This window comes from Rhinoraja longicauda, chromosome 2 (assembly GCF_053455715.1).
Source record: "Rhinoraja longicauda isolate Sanriku21f chromosome 2, sRhiLon1.1, whole genome shotgun sequence".
In the NCBI taxonomy this organism is placed as follows: Eukaryota; Metazoa; Chordata; class Chondrichthyes; order Rajiformes; family Arhynchobatidae; genus Rhinoraja; species Rhinoraja longicauda.
In genome coordinates, this window is record NC_135954.1 from 96,083,151 (window position 1) to 96,102,012 (window position 18,862).

An 18,862-nucleotide genomic window follows, 5' to 3' on the forward strand; every position below is an offset into this window, starting at 1 on the left:
TACGTTATATTGCTCACTCATTATTCCAATTTAAACATATTGTGTGGAAGTATGGGGAAACACCTATAAAACTAGCACTAATTCAATCTTTATATTGCAAAAAAGAGTTATAAGAATTGTCAATAAGGCTGGTTATAATGACCCAACCAACCCATTATTTATGAAATCATATGCCCTCAAATTTATGGACCTAGTAGAATTTTAAAACTCGACAAATAATGTTTAGAGCAAAAGAAAGAACACTTCCTGACTGTATCCAAGGTTTGTTTTCAGTGAGGGAGAGCAAGTATCCACTCAGGGGAAATTATATATTTGAAAAAATGAGGGTAAGAAAATGTGAAAAATAGATACGTGACTGTTAAAGGGGTCAATTTATGGAATAGTTGCAACAATTAATTAAAAGTGTAGTAATATGTGTAAATTCAAGAAAATGTTCAAAAATATTATATTTGAAAGATTCAAAATATGTGATCAGCACTGAGAAATGATTGACATGACAGAAATGATGGTTCTTGATTATATTTGTGTTTCTTTCTATGTTTTGTTTATCTGCTTCTGACTTATGATGTTCTGTTTTATTTAATTATATTTTGTTAAGTATTAAGGGTAGGCACAATAAGCTTTGGCTTCTGCCTACACCTTTTTTTTTTTGGTCAGAAAATATTATGTGTGATTATATTGTTTTATTTTTGATACAATGATTTTGCACTATTTAACTTTCGCAATTGTATGGTCAATCTGTTGTATTGTATTGACCGGGAAATAAAATATTGTTGCGTCGGGAGGAACTGCAGATGCTGGTTCACACCAAAGAGACACAAAATGCTGGAGTAACCAAGCGGGGCAGGCAGCATCTCTGGAGAGAAGGAATGGGAGACGTTTCGGGTCGAGACCCTTCTTCAGACTGAGCGGCAGGGGAGAGGGAGTTACAGAGATAAGGAAGTGTAAGAGATTAAAAGGGATGCAGATCAAAGAAGATGTAGAATAGACCATTGTTAGCTTGGAGAACGTGACAACAAAGCAGACAGATACAAAATGCTGGATCTTGAGCTGAAACGTCACCCATTCCTTCTCTCCAGAGATGCTGCCTGTCCCGTTGAGTTACTCCAGCATTTTGTGTCTTATCTTCAGTTTAAACCAGCTTCTGCAGTTCCTTCCTACAAAATGCTGGAGTAACTCAGCGGGGTAGGCAGCATCTCTGGAGAGAATGGGAGACATAATCTCTATCTCTGTCTACCTTAATTATATTGTTCCTCTCCAGGTTTGGTTGCAACGGTTTAGTTTAGGAGCAGATTGACGGGATGTAACCATGCCTGACCCAACATGTGTTTGCTTGGCACACCTTTAGAAAGGTTGAAGAAATGAATTAGTACCCTGGTCTCAATGCGAGGATAGGCAGTTGCTGCTCTTTCTGGGTCTGTCTAATAACCTAAAAAAAATGACAAGGACATAAATATCAAATAACCAAGCAACAACAGAACTGAATCCGGGAACGTATCGGAGTCAACCCCAAATTTATCTGCTATCTGCCATCGTCGGCATAGCGGCTTAGAGGTAGAGTTGCTGCCTTTCAGCGCCAGAGACCTGGGTTCCATCCTGACTATGGGTGCTGTCCGTTGAGAGTTTGTACTTTCTCCCGGTGACTGCATGGGTTTACTCTAGGTGCTCCGGTTTCCACCTATTTTCCAAAGAGGGGCATTTTTGTAGGTTAATTGACTTTCCTCCCACATTCCAGAGACGTGCGGATTTGCAGGCTAATTGGCCTCTGTAAATTGTCTCCAGTGTGTAGGATAGATCCAGTGCAGGGGTGGTCACTGGTTGGTGTGGACTCGGTCGACCGAAGGTCCTGTTTGCACGCTGTACCTCTAAACTAAACTAAGCTTCCCCCTGATGGCTACTGTTTGTGGGACCACCGGGTGTTACAGTTTCCTCCTACGTTCCAAAGACATGCAGGTTTATGGGTTAATTGGCTTCTGCAAATCCTCCCTAGTGTGTAGGATAGAACAAGTGTATGGGTGACCATTGGTTAGCGTGGACTCGGATGGCCAAAGGGCCTGTTTCCACACTGTATTTCTAAACTAAAATAAACAAAAACTAAACTGAAAGCTCCTTTGGAATACCTTTGAAATCACAACATAAATGCAAAATGTTTAAATTCTATTGAGAGTGGATCGCCATTTACTGCTGTGTTATGGAGGCATCTCTTTTACATGGTGCCCCTCTGCTTGTTTCCACAGAGGAGCTCCTGAGAACCAACATTGCCCACTGGTGGTCTCCAGATGGTGCCAGGCTTGCCTATGCCACGATCAATGACTCGAGGGTGCCCACCATGGAAATCCCGATGTACCTCAACTCACTGTACCCGACCGGGAGAGTGTACCCTTATCCTAAGGTAAAAGTGATAGCTACTTACAAACAATGAATGGGATGACGGGAGGGTGGCACAGTGGCGCAGCGGTAGAGTTGCTGCCTCACAGCGCCAGAGACCCGGGTTCGATCCTGACCTTGGGTGTTGACTGTGTGGAGTTGGTACGTTCTCCGTTTGCTTCGGTTTCCTCCCACATCCTAAAGACGTGCAGGTGTGTAGGTTAATTGGCTTCTATAAATTGCCCCGAGTATGCATGATGTGAAGCTGGGGTAACATAGAACTAGTGTGATCGCTGGTCGGTGCGGACTCAGTGGGCCGAAGGGCCTGTTTCCACTCTGTATCTCCAAACTAAACCTAACTAATTTCAAGTTTCTTCCAAACAAAACGAGTGGAAATGAACCATAAGCAATTAAATGTCAAAATGCATTCATAGTTGCCTTTGCTTAAGCTGTAGCAAATTTTATCAGGTATCTTTTTCAAAACTAAGAACTCAAAGGGCATGTAAACATCGATTCCATCTACACTTCAAGCTGCCTCGGCAAAGCCTCCGACATAATCAAGAACCAGTCTCACCCCGGTCACTCCCTCTTCTCCCCTCTCCCATCAAGCAGGAGGTACAGAAGTGAGAAAACGTGCACCTACCTCCAGTTTCAAGGACGGTTTCTTCCCAGCTGCTATCAGGCAATTGAACCATCTTATCACCAACTAGACAGTGGTCCTGACCTCCCATCCACCTCACCGGAAACACTTGGTCCATCTTTAATCAGACTTTACTGAACTTTACCTTGCACTAAACATTATTCCCTTTCTCCTGTATCTGTACAGTGTGAACAATAGACAATAGACAATAGGTGCAGGAGGAGGCTATTCGGCCCTTCGAGCCAGCACCGCCATTCAAAGTGATCATGGCTGATCATTCACAATCAGTACCCCGTTCCTGCCTTCTCCCCATAGCCCTGACTCCGCTATCTTTAAGAGCCCTATCTAGCTCTCTCTTGAAAGTATCCAGAGAATTAGCCTCCACTGCCTTCTGAGGCAGAGAATTCCACAGATTTACAACTCTCTGACTGAAAAAGTTTTTCCTCATCTCCGTTCTAAATGGCCTACCCCTTATTCTTAAACTGTGACCCCTGGTTCTGGACTCCCCCAACATTGGGAACATGTTTCCTGCCTCTAACGTGTCCAATCCCTTAATAATCTTATATGTTTCAGTAAGATCCCCTCTCATCCTTCAAAATTCCAGTGTATACAAGCCTAGTCGCTCCAGTCTTTCAACATACGACAGTCCCGCCATTCCGGGAATTAACCTAGTGAACCTACGCTGCACTCCCTCAATAGCAAGAATGTCCTTCCTCAGATTTGGAGACAGCTTGATTGTAATCGAGTGCGGTCTTTCCGTTGACTGGACAGCACGCAACAAAAAAGCTTTTCAGTGTACCTCGGTGGACATGACAATAAACGAAACTAAACTAAAAAAAACAATATTTTTGCAGTCAGGGCATTCTGTTGAAATGATCGTTCCTTTGCTTCGTCTCTCCAGTATTAAATCCATTCCTTGCTCTGTGCCTACAGGCCGGCCAAGCGAATCCGACCATCGCCCTCTACGTGGTGAATTTAAATGGGCCGACACATACACGGGAGATGATCCCACCAGATGACACCAGAATGAAGTAAAGCCCTTGCCTTTAATTGACGGCTGCCTCTTTGTTCCATCTTGCATCCGTTTTCCTTTTGGTATCAGAATCAGCTCTGTATTGAGTATATAAGTTGGGAGGACATTTTACAGTCATATAAAACATTGGTGAGGCCACATTTAGAGTATTGTGTTCAGTTTTGTTCACCATGTTATAGGAAAGATGTTGTCAAGCTGGAAAGGGTGCAGAGATGATTTACGCGGATGTTGCCAGGACTTGAGGGCCTGAGTTGCAGGGAAAGGTTGAGCAGACTAAGACTTTACTCCTTGGAGTGGAAGAGGATGAGCGGGTGATCTTATTGAGGTGTGCGACGAATAGATGGGGTAAATGCACAGAATCTTTTACCCAGAGTAGGGGAATCGAGAACTGGAGGACATAGATTTAAGGTGAGTGGGATAGATTTAATGGGAACCTGAGGGGTAACTCTATTACACAAAGGGTGTATAGAATGAACTGCCAGACGAGGTAGTTAAGACAGGTACTATCATAATGTGTAAGTGGCATTTGGACATTTACATGGATGGGACAAGTTTAGAGGGATAGGGGCCAAGCACGGGCAGGTGGGAGTAACGTGAATGGGGGCATGTTGGTCGACGTGGGCAAGTTGGGCCGATGGGCCTGTTTTCACGCTGTGTGACTCTATGAATCTAAATCTGAAGAAGGCTCCCGACCCGAAGTGTCATCTATCATGTTCTCCTGAGATACTGCCTGACCTGCTGAGTTACTCCAGCATTTTGTGTCATTTCACGTATTAACCAATTCCTTATTTCTACATTTTGACTGCCTCCCCGTAAAATCTTCTCACGATGTGCCTACTTTGAAGAAGTCTCCTCTTTGCTCCCTAAAAGTCTGAAACGGTCTCCATTTATTGAATTTTTAAAAAAGTAAATGGGTTTGTCACAAAACTAAAATTTAAAACTAAAGTTAAAACTTGAGTTTAGGGTTGGATGTACAACTATACTCATTAACTCCCGGATCTATCCCCATAATCCTTATATTTGTAATTCTCTGTTTTCTTTGCTTTCTCTCTATTAGTTTATAGTCTTTTTTTTCAGTCTCTTTTCATCTTTATTTTTTATTTAAAAATTTAAAAATTGAAGCTATGTAAGAATTCTATAACCAGTTTGTCGTTTATTATTATTTGTACATATGCTTTAAAAAAAAATTAAAAATAAAAAATTTAAAAAAATAAAAGTCTGAAGAAGCTGTCTCGACCCGAAATGTCACCCTTCCATGTTCTCCGGAGATGCTGCTTGATCCGCTAACTTACTCTAGCACTTTGTGTCCACGATCTATAAGATTTTGTTGGAAAGTAGGAAAACAAGCAACATTAACTAGAGGGCACATTTGTAAGAAGAAGCAGAGAGCTCCAGGTAAAAGTATAAGAAATGGCAAGAAACCCCCCCCCCCACAAAGTGCTGGAGTAAAGCAGTGAGCCGGGCAGCATCCCTGCAGAACATAGATAGGTGACATTTTGGGGTCGGTATCCTTCTTCAGACTGATTGCGGGGGTGGGGGAGGGTGAGAAAGAAAGCTGGGAGAGAGTAGGGGCAGGACAAACCAGGTAATAGGCTAACACGGGCAAGAGGGGTTTTATGATGAGCAGATGGTTGGACAAAGGCCAGATGAGAAAAAAGTGTGAGCCGAAACAATTGAAGGAGGGAGAAAGGGGAGGGTTTTTTTGTGAGGCGACCTAAAATTGGAGAATTTAATGTTCATACCGTTGGGTCGTAAGATATCCAAGTGGAATATGAGGTGCCGTTCCTCCAGTTTGTGTGTGGCCTCACTCGGGCAATGGGGGAGGCCCAGGACAGAAAAGTCAGTGTGGGAACGGAAAGTGACAAGGCAGGTTGAGAAAATGGTGCAAGATTCTGGCAGATAGACATGAGGAAGGTGGAGACCCGAGAGGATGCAGATGCTGCTAAAACAAACTGCTGGAAGAACTCAGCAGGTCAGTCAGCATTCGTGGAGAAAAATGGATAGGAGATGCTTTGGATCGGGACCCTTCATCACACTGATAGCGTAGAGGGATGAAAGCTGGTAAAGAGAGTCAGTCTTACTGTCTCCGACTACATTTTATCTCTGTTTGCATTTGTTGTTACCTTCTCCCAGCTAACAATGATCTATTCTACATTTTGCTTGATCTCCATTCCCTTTGCCCTGTTTTCACATCTTCACACTTCCTTATCTATGTATCTCCCTCCCCTCCATCATCAGTCTGAAGAAGGGTCTCGACCCAAAACGTTACCCATTCCTTCTCTCCAGAGACACTGCCTGTCCCACTGAGTTACTGGGTCTATCTTCGGTTTAAACCAGCATCTGCAGTTCCTTCCTACACAAAGAGCAGTGAGGAGCAGGTGTGGGGCAAAATTGTCAAGTGATAGGTTGAGGAGGGAAGATTGGCAGCTTGGTGGAGATGGTAGCGGACGCTGGAGGTGAAATTGAGACTAAATGGTACAGGAAGGGTCTTGGCCAGCCTGTAGGTAGGGAGTAAGGAACGGCTTTAACAACAGAGAGATGAAGGGTGCAGATGGGGAATCAGAGAACAATGATGTAATACCGGAGGGGAGGATAATGAATGGAAAGGGAGGAAGGAGGGGAGAAAAAAACAAAACAGGGGACGGAGTAGAGAGAAGTGAAAGATTAGCTGAAGGAGTAAGAACTGGTGGAAGGAGAAAAAAATGTGTGTTTGCGGTGGAAGTGGGGAGGAGGACTCAGATAGATGGGGGGGGGTATCTAAAATTGGTGAATTCAGTGTACATGCCATTTGTATGTGGGTAGCAAAGTGTAATATGGGGTGTTTCACTCATTAATTCTAAGAGGATGTGGAGGGGGTGGAAGATAGTACAAGGAGCCATTTTCTCAAGACGAGGAGGTCCATTTAAAGGACAAACATTGTCTCCTCGGGAACCTTTGGAATTTTCGGTCCTAGGATTCACTGAATTTGTTCAATACCAAGGTTAATTGGCTTGGTATAAGTGTAAATTGTCCCCAGTGTGTGTAGGATAGTGTTAGTGTGCGGGGATCGCTGGTCGGTGCGGACTTATTAGGCCGAAGGGCCTGTATCTCTAAACTAAACTAAACTAAACTAAACTAAACTAAACTAAACTAAACTAAACTAAGGAAGATAGAATTTCAATTTATGGGGGGTCAAGGATTATGGAGAACAGGCAGGATAGGAGAGTTGAGGCCAACGTCAGCCGTGGCACAATTTTTATTGAATTGTGGAGAAAGTTGAAGAGACTGTATTGGCTGCTCCTGCCCTCATTTCCTTTTTCAGTTACCATCTTGAGAAAACTCTTAGGATCCCAAACAGAGGCAGAGAATGTAAGACAGGTATGGAAGTCAGGAGAGAGAGGACAGAGATTTTTTTTTTTTTCCCGTTGACGAAAGGAGCAGCAAACCAGAGGTCAGAGAATGAAAATAATTGTTTTTTTTAAATATCTTTGCAGGGAATATTATGTTACCATGGTAACTTGGGCAAGCAGCACTAAAGTCGCGGTGAACTGGCTGAACAGACCACAGAATGTTTCCATCCTGACCTTGTGTGAGGCAACGACAGGAATTTGCACAAAGGTAAGCATTTCTGATTCTCTGGACATGACCTTTTGGGATAAAGGGACAGGAGCGATCACAGATAAACAGGAGAGGTCACGGGCAGACAGAAGGGGCCTTCAATAACACAGACACTAAATGCTGAAGTGACTCAATGGGTCGGGCAGCATCTCCGGAGAAAAAGAATAGGTGATGTTTCAGGTGGGGACCCTTCTTCAGACTGAAAGCAGAGGTGGTTGGGGGCTCCGGTTTCCTCCCACATCCCAAAGATGTTTGTGGGTAATTGGCTTCTGTCAAAATTGCCTCTCGTGTTTAGTGGGATAACTAGTGTGAATGGGTGATTAATGGTCGGCATGGATGATATTTGGACAGGAACATGGATTGGAAAGGTTGAGAGAGATATGGACCAAATGCAGGCAAATGGGACTAGCATAGTTGGAACATCTTGGTCGGCATGGACGAGTTGGGCCAAAGGGCTTGTTTCTGTGTTGTATGACTAACTCTGAGCTTAAAAGACAAGAAATGCTACAGATAGACAAGAAATTACTCTGAGACACAGTAAAGGTATCTGACAGAGAGGAGAAGCAAGAGAGGCCTTATAGGGACAGACAGAAAAGGTCTCAAATCTGGAAGGGGGGGCCTAGCGTGGATGGGAGAGATATTTGGTGGATAGGAAAAGTCTCACTAAAATACAAAAGGCTTCAGACAAATCAGAAAGATTTCAAGAGTCAAGAGTCAAGAGAGTTTAATTGTCATATGTACCGAAAGCAGAACAATGAAATTCTTACGTGCAGCAGCAAACAAGATCTGAAAACACAGCACTCATAGATAACGCAATAAAATTCAATATAAATTTTAGAAACAGAATGTTGGTGCAAAACAAAAAGCCCAAAGCTAGTACAACCAAGATAGTTCATACTTCATGGACCAAAGGAAATGCCTGGGGCAAACAAGGAAGAACTTCGGAAGGCAGGAAAAGTTCCACAAAGACAGGGAAGGTTTTAGATGTGCAGAAAAAGCCTCAGGAGAACTGAAGAGGTCTCGGGTAGACTGTGTGAGTGGGCAGGAAAGCTCTCAACGTTGTAAGGCAGGTCCTCAACATCACTCCTGAGTTATTTTCAGAGTTTGCTGATTTCAGACTGGGTGATAGATTGCTGCTGCACGATTTCATTTACTTCTGCCCAGGGATGTGACCATTGCCAGCGAGCAGTTAACAGTTGCCAAGCTCAGCAGCGGCTGACAATGAGTCATCTATTGAGCCACAGCAGCCTATCTCCACTCAACTTTATCCCAATAAAACAACCCTGTAATGATCAGACAATGAGCCAGAGCGTCAATAAAGAGTGCCTGAAATGTATGATAAGCATTTGACGGCTCTGGGCCTGTACTCACTGGAGTTAGAAGGTTGAGGGGGGACCTCATTTGAACTTACTGAATGGTGAAAGGTCTGGATAGAATGGACGTGAAGAGGATGTTTCCACTAGTGGGAGAGTGTAGGACCAGAGGGCACAGCCTCAGAATAAAAGCACGCACTTTTAGAAAGGAGATGAGGAGGAATTTCTTTGGCCAGAGGGTAGTGAATCAGTGGAATTCATTGCCACAGATGGCTGTGGAGGCTAAGCCAGAGGGTATTTTTAAAACAAGGATTGACAGGTTCTTGATTATAGACAATAGGTGCAGGAGGAGGCCATTCGGCCCTCCGAGCCAGCACCGCCATTCAATGTGATCATGGCTGATCATTCTCAATCAGTACCCCGTTCCTGCCTTCTCCCCATAACCCCTGACTCCGCTATCCTTAAGAGCTCTATCTAGCTCTCTCTTGAATGCATTCAGAGAATTGGCCTCCACTGCCTTCTGAGGCAGAGAATTCCACAGATTCACAACTCTCTGACTGGAAAAGTTTTTCCTCATCTCCGTTCTAAATGGCCTACCACTTATTCTTAAACTGTGGCCACTGGTTCTGGACTCCCCCAACATTGGGAACATGTTTTCTGCCTCTAACGTGTCCAACCCCTTAATAATCTTATACGTTTCGATAAGATCCCCTCTCATCCTTCTAAATTCCAGTGTATACAAGCCTAGTCGCTCCAGTCTTTCAACATTATAAAGGGCATCAATGGTTACAGGGAGAAGGCAGGAGAGTGGGGTTGAGATGGAAAGATGGATCAGCCGTGATTGCATGGTGGAATAGACTCAGTGGATCAAATGGTCTAGTTCTGCTCCTATGACTTATGGACTTATGAAACATCACCTATCCATGTTCTCCAGAGATGCTGCCTGACCTGCTGAGTTACTCCAGCACTTTGTTTCCTTTTGGGCCACAGGTTCATCTGGAAGCTAATTGCGTGCGAGATATCTGCTTGCGATCAGCTCCCAAAGTGCAATTCAATTGAGAAGAATGGATGTGGTTAGCACTACAATGGATATTGAATTTGTCCATGCCATCTGTATGGGGGATATTTAACCATGGAATAACTAACGGCTGGGGATATCATTCACACTTCTTCATAATAATGCCATGGGATGTTATAAGTATAAAAGATGGTCGGCGGAGAAGAGGGAGATTGGGTCAGGCTTTCCTAGGCTTACCTGGATCAAGGGCATTCCAGCACTTCCAAAATGTGGTCTGGGCTTTGGATTGTTTGTGTTTTCTTTTTTTTTCTCTTTTTTTTCTAAATGCCGCCAAATTTGTGGCGACTGTGCCTTTGCGGTTGTGTGAAAAAATGTCACTGTGCTGTAAAGAGCCATTGAACCATTGATATATATATATATATATATATATATATAGAAACATAGAAACATAGAAAATAGGTGCAGGAGTAGGCCATTCAGCCCTTCGAGCCTGCACCGCCATTCAATATGATCATGGCTGATCATCCAACTCAGTATCCTGTACCTGCCTTCTCTCCATACCCCCTGATCCCTTTAGCCACAAGGGCCACATCTAACTCCCTCTTAAATATAGCCAATGAACTGGCCTCAACTACCTTCTGTGGCAGAGAATTCCACAGATTCACCACTCTGTGTGAAAAAAAACTTTCTCATCTCGGTCCTAAATGACTTCCCCCTTATCCTTAAACTGTGACCCCTTGTTCTGGACTTCCCCAACATCGGGAACAATCTTCCTGCATCTAGTCTGTCCAACCCCTTAAGAATTTTGTAAGTTTCTATAAGATCCCCCCTCAATCTACTAAATTCCAGCGAGTACAAGCCGAGTCTATCCAGTCTTTCTTCATATGAAAGTCCTGCCATCCCCCCCAGGAATCAATCTGGTGAACCTTCTCTGTACTCCCTCTATGGCAAGAATGTCTTTCCTCAGATTAGGAGACCAAAACTGTACGCAATACTCCAGGTGTAGTCTCACCAATGCCCTGTACAACTGCAGCAGAACCTCCCTGCTCCTATACTCAAATCCCCTCGCTAGGAATGCCAACATACCATTCGCTTTCTTCACTGCCTGCTGCACCTGCATGCCTACTTTCACTGACTGGTGTACCATGACACCCAGGTCTTGTTGCATCTCCCCTTTTCCTAATCGGCCACCATTCAGATAATAGTCTGCTTTCCTGTTCTTGCCACCAAAGTGGATAACCTCACATTTATCCACATTATACTGCATCTTCCATGCATTTGCCCACTCACCTAACCTATCCAAGTCACCTTGCAGCCTCCTAGCATCCTCCTCACAGCTAACACTGCCCCCCAGCTTCGTGTCATCCGCAAACTTGGAGATGTTGCATTCAATTCCCTCGTCCAAATCATTAATATATATTGTAAATAGCTGGGGTCCCAGCACTGAGCCTTGCGGTACCCCACTAGTCACTGCCTGCCATTCTGAAAAGGACCCGTATATATATATCTGAGTGATCACACTGAGCCCTGGTTTTGGTTTAGCACCTTACCTGGAGTGATGGTTCCTCTGATGGAGTGGCAGTTTCCCAGAACTTCCATTATAAGAAGCAATGTGAAGTTCTAATTCAGCACCTCACCCTGATATTACTTTTGTTTCAGAAACATGAGGATGAAAGTGAAAGTTGGTTATCCAGACAGGTAAGACAAATTGTGTGTTTTTTCTCTCTGTAATACTCTTTCTATTGACCTGATTTCTTCCCCTTGCTTTGCGCACTTGTTCTATTATCTGTAACTCATGTTTTATAAAAACGGACGTGTCCTTTTAAAACAGAGCTCACGGGCAACGGGCACACCCCTGCCCTAAGTAAACATACCTTCCGCTGATCCACAATTGGAAGGGAAGGGGGTGGAAGGAGGGAAAGGGAAGGGGGGCAAGGGAAGGGGGGCAAGGGGGGGTGAGGGATGAGACACAAAGCTGCTGGGATGACTCTAGATGCCCTTGTTTGATGTTGGAAATAAAGACCATCGGTAGATACAAAATGCTGGAGTAACTCAGCGGGACAGGCAGCATCTCTGGAGAGAAGGAATGGGTGATGTTTCTGGTCGAGACCCTTCTACTCCAGGATTTTGTGCCTACCTTCGGTTTAAACCAGCATCTGCAGTTCTTGCCTACAAATAAAGACCATCGTTTGTGTTCATCTGACTGTATTGTGCCGGAGTGTTCATTGCTGATCCGGTGTCATGGTTGAGGCCACAATGGATAGGAAATGTTTAGAGGGATATGGGTCAAATGCGAACAAGTGGAACTAGTGTAGGTGGGGTGTGTTAGTCGGTATGGGTAAGTTGGGCCAAAGGACCTGTTTCCCCGCTGTATTCATGTTCATTAAGTTCAAGGAGCAGAATTAGGCCGTTTGCCCCAACAAGTCAGAGGGCTGTGGAGGCCAAGTCATTGGATACTTTTAAGGCAGAGATAGACAAATTCTTGATTAGAACAGGTGTCAAGGTTTATGGGGAGAAGGCAGGAAAATGGGATTAGGAGGCGGAGATCAGCCATGATTGAATGGCAGACTCGATGGGCCAATTGGCCCAATTCTACTCCTATAACGGGAACTTGTGAAGTCTACTCTACCATTCAATCATGGCTGATCTATCTTTCCCTCTTAAACCCATGCCTTCCCCCCATAACTCCTGACACCTGTCCGAATCATGTACTGACTCTATTTGGGAGGTGCTGTAGGAATAGCCTGGGCACATAACTTCAGGTTTAGTTTAGAGATACACCATAGAAACAGGCCCTTTGGCCCATCGAGCCCATGCTGACCATCGATTGCACGTTCACACTAGTTCGATGTTATTCCACTTTAACATCCACTCCCTACAAACCAGGGACAATTTTTCAGAGGCCAATTAACCTACAAACCCATACATCTTTGGGATGTGGGAGGAAACCCATGCGGTCACGAAGAGAATGTGCAGACTCCACACTGACAGCACCCAAATCAGGATCGAACCTGTGTCTGGTGCTGTGAGGCAGCAGCTCTACCATCCACAATTCTGAGTACCTACTGCAAAAAGTTGCCCTCGGATTGGTAAATTGATCCAGACAAGAAATTAAACATATATAAACATAGAGGTGACACAATGGTCCAAGGTAGAGTTGCTGCCTTACAGTGCCAGAGACCCGGGTTCGATCCTGACTACGGATGCTGCCTGAACACAATTTGTGCATTTTCCCTGTGACCATGTGGGTTTTCTCCGGGTGCTCCGGTTTCCTCCCACATGCCAAAGACGTGTAGGATTGCGGGTTAATTGGCTTCTGTAAATTGCCACTTGCGTGTAGGATGCAAAACTGGGATGGCATGGGACGAGTTTATGGGTGATCATCGGGTGGATTGGACACAGTGGACTTAAAGGTCTGTTCCCACGCTGGATCTCTCTTGTATTCAAGGGAGAGTTAGACATAGCTCTTAGGGTTAACGGAATCAAGGGATATGGAAAAAAAGCAGGGACAGGGCACTGATTCTGGATGATCAGCCATGATCATATTGAATAGGGGTGCAGGCTCGAAGGGCCGAATGGCCTTTTCCTGCACCTATTTTCTGTTTCTATCTCCAAACTAAACTAAAAAGTAAAGGAAAAGGAAAATGTAAATGTTCGGCAATGTGGAATGATTGATTGGAAGAAGAATTGTATTATTACAGAGACATTAAGTGCTGACTCAACATGGCTTGAGACGAAACCAAAGGTAGAATCCTTCATTATATTCACAGTTCATCGTCAAAGTCTGGTTTCAGAAATAATATGGATCCGGCATAAAAAGGGATAGAGTAATAAAGCATTTGAAGCCTGTGTGGCCATGAGTTGCCTTCTCAGCCCTTTGATTTATTTGTGGTGTCAGCTCAATCACTCTTTTCTTCCCCTCTAAGGGTTTATTGAATGTCTCGCAGAGGGCAATCAGTCAAAGCTCGCCGATAAAGCTTGTTTTATCTTTAACTCGTCCAAATTAGCAATGGAGCACTGAAGATGAAAGTCTCCATTCCCATGGAGTTGACTGGAACTTCCGTTCTTGATCAACTTTGACACTTTCATCAAGAGGTGTACAAAATCATGAGAGGAATAGATCGCGGAGACGCACAGAGTCATAGAGTCATACAGCGTGGAAACAGGCCCTTCGGCCCATCTTACCCACAGTGGCCAACGTGTCCCATCTACACGAGTCCCACCTGCCTGCGTTTCGCCCATATCCCTCTAAACACGTCCCGTCCAGGTACTTGTCTAAATGTTTCTTAAACGTTGCGATGGCACCTGCCTCAGCTACTTCCTACGGCAGCTTGTTCTATACACCCACCACCCTTGTAAAAAAGTCACCCCTCAGGTTCCTATTAAACCTTTCCCTCCTCACCTTAAACCTAGGTCCTCTGGTTCTCAATTCCACAATTCTGAGGAAGAGACTCTGTGCATTTACGTCATCTATTTTCCTCATAGTTTTACACACCTCTATAAGATCACCCCTCATCCTCCAGCACTCCAAGGAATAGTCCCAACCTGCTCAACCTCTCCCCACAGCTCAGGCACGCGGGTCCTGGCAACATCCTCGTAATTCTTCTCTGCACACTTTCCAGCTTGACAACATCTTTCCTATGATATGGTCATGGCATGGAATATGCCATGGAGAAAATATTAAAGTACATGAAAAATTATTAAGAGTGGTACAGTGGCATACAAAATATGTGAACCAAGACACACTGATTGGCTTTTAACTGGTTCCTTCTTCTGGATAAATTAGGGTTAAAGATAATCTTACAGCACTGTGGGCAGCACTGTGGTGTAGATGGTAGAGCTGCTGGCTCACAGCACCAGAGACAGGGGTTTGACCATGACCTTGGGTGCTGTCTGTGTGGAGTTTGCACATTCTCCCTGTATCCAGGCGGTGTTCCCCCTTCGGCTGCTCCGGTTTCCGCCCACATCCCAACAGACACGCAGGTTTGTAGGTTAATTGGCTTCTGTAAATTGTCTTAGTGCGTAGAATACAGCTACTGTACGAGGTGGTCATTGGCCGGCATCGACTCGGTGGGCCGAAGGGCCTGTTTCCACGCTGTATTCTACAACTCAAAATTAAAAAGCTAGAGAGCACGGCTTTAAGTTGAGAGGGGCAAGGTTTAAAGGAGATGCGCAAGGCAGGTATTTCCACAGAAGGTAGTGGTTGCCTGGAACACCCTGCCGAGCGAGGGTGGTGGTGGAGATAGACTCGATAGTGGCTTTAAGAGGCACAGATATGCAGGGAGCGGAGTGATATGGATTTTGAGCAGGCAGGTGAGATGAATTAATCTTGGCATCATGTTCGGCACAGACATTGTGGGCTGAAGGGCCTGTTCCTGTGCTGTACTGTTCTATGTTCATTGCAATTTCACCCTCCATCGTGTGTCCACGTGAGTCTGAGTTCTAACAGGTCACTGTCTTCACTGATCACAGAACGAGGCTCCTTTATTCTCCAGAAATGGAAGGAAGTTTTTTTTCATCCGGCCCAATCCACAGGGAGGCAGAGGGAAGTTCTATCACATCGCAATGTCGTCTGCTCAAGTAAGTGTCTCAAAGACGAGTTCAATTCCAAATCATTTCTAATTTGGTTCCGGAAGAGAAGTTGTTTCAGGACCAGCAACTGGCACCATGCCAACCAGCTCGCCAACGTGAGCTCGTACCATTTGCCTTGTTCTCCACACTGTAGTAGGAAGGACTTCATTATGGTAAGGGGGACTATCTCTCCCTCCTACAACAATCACATATCTATATCTATCTGAACCTTATATTTGACTCCATGTACTGAGACATTGTGCAGAATCCCAATGCAATCTATGTTGGGGGAGATTAGTGCAGTTAATATACTCTCAAAAAATTCTGGATTTTACTTTAACGCAAATAATAACCCATTAGCAACGGTGCTAAAATGCCCCTTTAATCATGTTGCCAAATTCATTTACCGTTCCAATATAAGAAGAAAATAAAAGCACACAGTATCTCTAAAGGCTTCACTTTCACAAATATCCTCTTCATCCCCTCACATGAAGTGCTTTAAGCTCGTTTTCAAATTAAAACCAATTAAAACCGTGTGGTGCAGCGGTAGAGTTGCTGCCTTACAGCGAATGCAGAGTCGGAGACCCGTGTTCGATCCCAACTACGGGCGCTGTCTGTATGGAGTTTGTACGTTCTCCCTGTGACCTGCGTGGGTTTTCTCCGAGATCTTTGGTTTCCTCCCATACTCCAAAGACGTACAGGTTTGTAGGTAAATTGGCATGGTAAATGTAAAAATTGTCCCTAGTGGGTATGGGATAGTGTTAATGCTCGCAGATCGCTGGGCGCCGCGGACCCGGTGGGCCGAAAGGGCCTGTTTCCTCGCTGTATCTCTAAACTAAACTAAACTAAACTAATTTCAGAGAGTAATGTAATGAGGCACATCTTCAGCTTTCCAACATTAGGCAAAGGGACTGGTGGGGATCTACTTCAACATGAAAATGTTTGAAAAAAAACTTGCAGGGATGTGGAGGTTTCCCACAGTCACACTGCCACCGTGACCCGTTGCAAAGCAGGATCCTTCATTTGCTGATTGAAGTGTAAAAAATATCGTAAAAATAACCCGTTTCATTTCTAAAATGAAGCACATAAAGTAGTGGAATCTATGGGGAATTGACTGGAATGCAGGGGGGATAAAATGGGATTACTGTAAACGGGCGCTTGATAGTCAACATGGATTCCATCTACACTTCACGCTGCATCGGAAAAACATAATCAAAGACTCATCCCAGCCCAGTCTTCCCTTCTTCTCCTTGTTCCCGTCCGGCAGAAGGTACAGAAGCATGAAAGCGCACACCATCAGACTCAGGAACAGCTTCCTCCTCTCTGTTATTAGGCTTCTAAATGGTCCTTCCATAATCTAGGGTAGTGTCTGATTTACCTCTATCCCATTGCAGACATTGGTCTTTGTCTTTGGGACTGATGCGCTATAATACTGAGAACTATGTTCTGCATCCTGCCCTTTGCTCTATCAATTGAACTTGAATTTGAACCGATGATGAATTTGAACTATGTATGGTGTGTTTGAGTAGCATGCAAAACAGAGCTTTCAACTGTACCTCTCTGTACATGTGACACCAAAAAAAACAGAATTATGCAAAGCAAAGCTGTTTATTGTATCTCGGTACACACAACAATAGACAATAGACAATAGACAATAGGTGCAGGAGTAGGCCATTCAGCCCTTCGAGCCAGCACCGCCATTCAATGCGATCATGGCTGATCACTATCAATCAGTACCCCGTTCCTGCCTTCTCCCCATACCCCCTCACTCCGCTATCCTTAAGAGCTCTATCCAGCTCTCTCTTGAAAGCATCCAACGAACTGGCCTCCACTGCCTTCTGAGGCAGAGAATTCCACACCTTCACCACCCTCTGACTGAAAAAGTTCTTCCTCATCTCCGTTCTAAATGGCCTACCCCTTATTCTCAAACTGTGGCCCCTTGTTCTGGACTCCCCCAACATTGGGAACATGTTATCTGCCTCTAATGTGTCCAATCCCCTAATTATCTTATATGTTTCAATAAGATCCCCCCTCATCCTTCTAAATTCCAGTGTATACAAGCCCAATCGCTCCAGCCTTTCAACATACGACAGTCCCGCCATTCCGGGAATTAATCTAGTGAACCTACGCTGCACGCCCTCCATAGCAAGAATATCCTTCCTCAAATTTGGAGACCAAAACTGCACACAGTACTCCAGGTGCGGTCTCACCAGGGCCCGGTACAACTGTAGAAGGACCTCTTTATTCACAAAATGCTGGAGTAACTCAGCAGGTCAGGCAGCATCTCGGGAGAGAAGGAATGGGTGACGTTTCAGGTCGAGACCCTTCTTCAGACCCTTGTACCAGCATCTGCAGTTATTTTCTTATACATGTAGAAGGACCTCTTTGCTCCTATACTCAACTCCTCTTGTTACGAAGGCCAACATTCCATTGGCTTTCTTCACTGCCTGCTGAACCTGCATGCTTCCTTTCATTGACTGATGCACTAAGACACCCAGATCTCGTTGAACTCCCCCTCCTCCTAACTTGACACCATTCAGATAATAATCTGCCTTTCTATTCTTACTTCCAAAGTGAATAACCTCACACTTATCTACATTAAACTGCATCTGCCATGTATCCGCCCACTCACACAACCTGTCCAGGTCACCCTGCAGCCTTATTGCATCTTCCTCACAATTCACACTACCCCCCAACTTAGTATCATCTGCAAATTTGCTAATGGTACTTTTAATCCCTTCGTCTAAGTCATTAATGTATATCGTAAATAGCTGGGGTCCCAGCACCGAACCTTGCGGTACCCCACTGGTCACTGCCTGCCATTCCGAAAGGGACCCATTTATCCCCACTCTTTGCTTTCTGTCTGTTAACCAATTTTCTATCCATGTCAGTACCCTACCCCCAATACCATGTGCCCTAATTTTGCCCACTAATCTCCTATGTGGGACCTTGTCGAAGGCTTTCTGAAAGTCGAGGTACACCACATCCACTGACTCTCCCTTGTCAATTTTCCTAGTTACATCCTCAAAAAATTCCAGTAGATTTGTCAAGCATGATTTCCCCTTCGTAAATCCATGCTGACTCGGAACGATCCCGTTACTGCTATCCAAATGCTCAGCAATTTCGTCTTTTATAATTGACTCCAGCATTTTCCCCACCACTGATGACAGACTAACTGGTCTATAATTACCCGTTTTCTCTCTCCCTCCTTTCTTAAAAAGTGGGATAACATTTGCTATTCTCCAATCCACAGGAACTGATCCTGAATCTATAGAACATTGAAAAATGATCTCCAATGCTTCCACTATTTCTAGAGCCACCTC

At 44.6% G+C, this 18,862-nt stretch overlaps 1 protein-coding gene across 5 annotated transcripts in view; it reads left to right on the forward strand.

Moving 5' to 3' along the window:
* Window positions 1-18,862, forward strand: part of dpp6a (dipeptidyl-peptidase 6a) — a 918,316-nt gene that overhangs the window by 849,862 nt on the left and 49,592 nt on the right. For all 5 annotated transcript variants that reach the window (XM_078424689.1, XM_078424708.1, XM_078424702.1 and 2 more), the window contains exons 9-13: window positions 2,238-2,392; window positions 3,941-4,038; window positions 7,514-7,637; window positions 11,628-11,666; window positions 15,441-15,548. In XM_078424689.1, coding sequence (XP_078280815.1) covers window positions 2,238-2,392; window positions 3,941-4,038; window positions 7,514-7,637; window positions 11,628-11,666; window positions 15,441-15,548 — 524 coding nt within the window. The remainder of the gene's footprint in view (window positions 1-2,237; window positions 2,393-3,940; window positions 4,039-7,513; window positions 7,638-11,627; window positions 11,667-15,440; window positions 15,549-18,862) is intronic.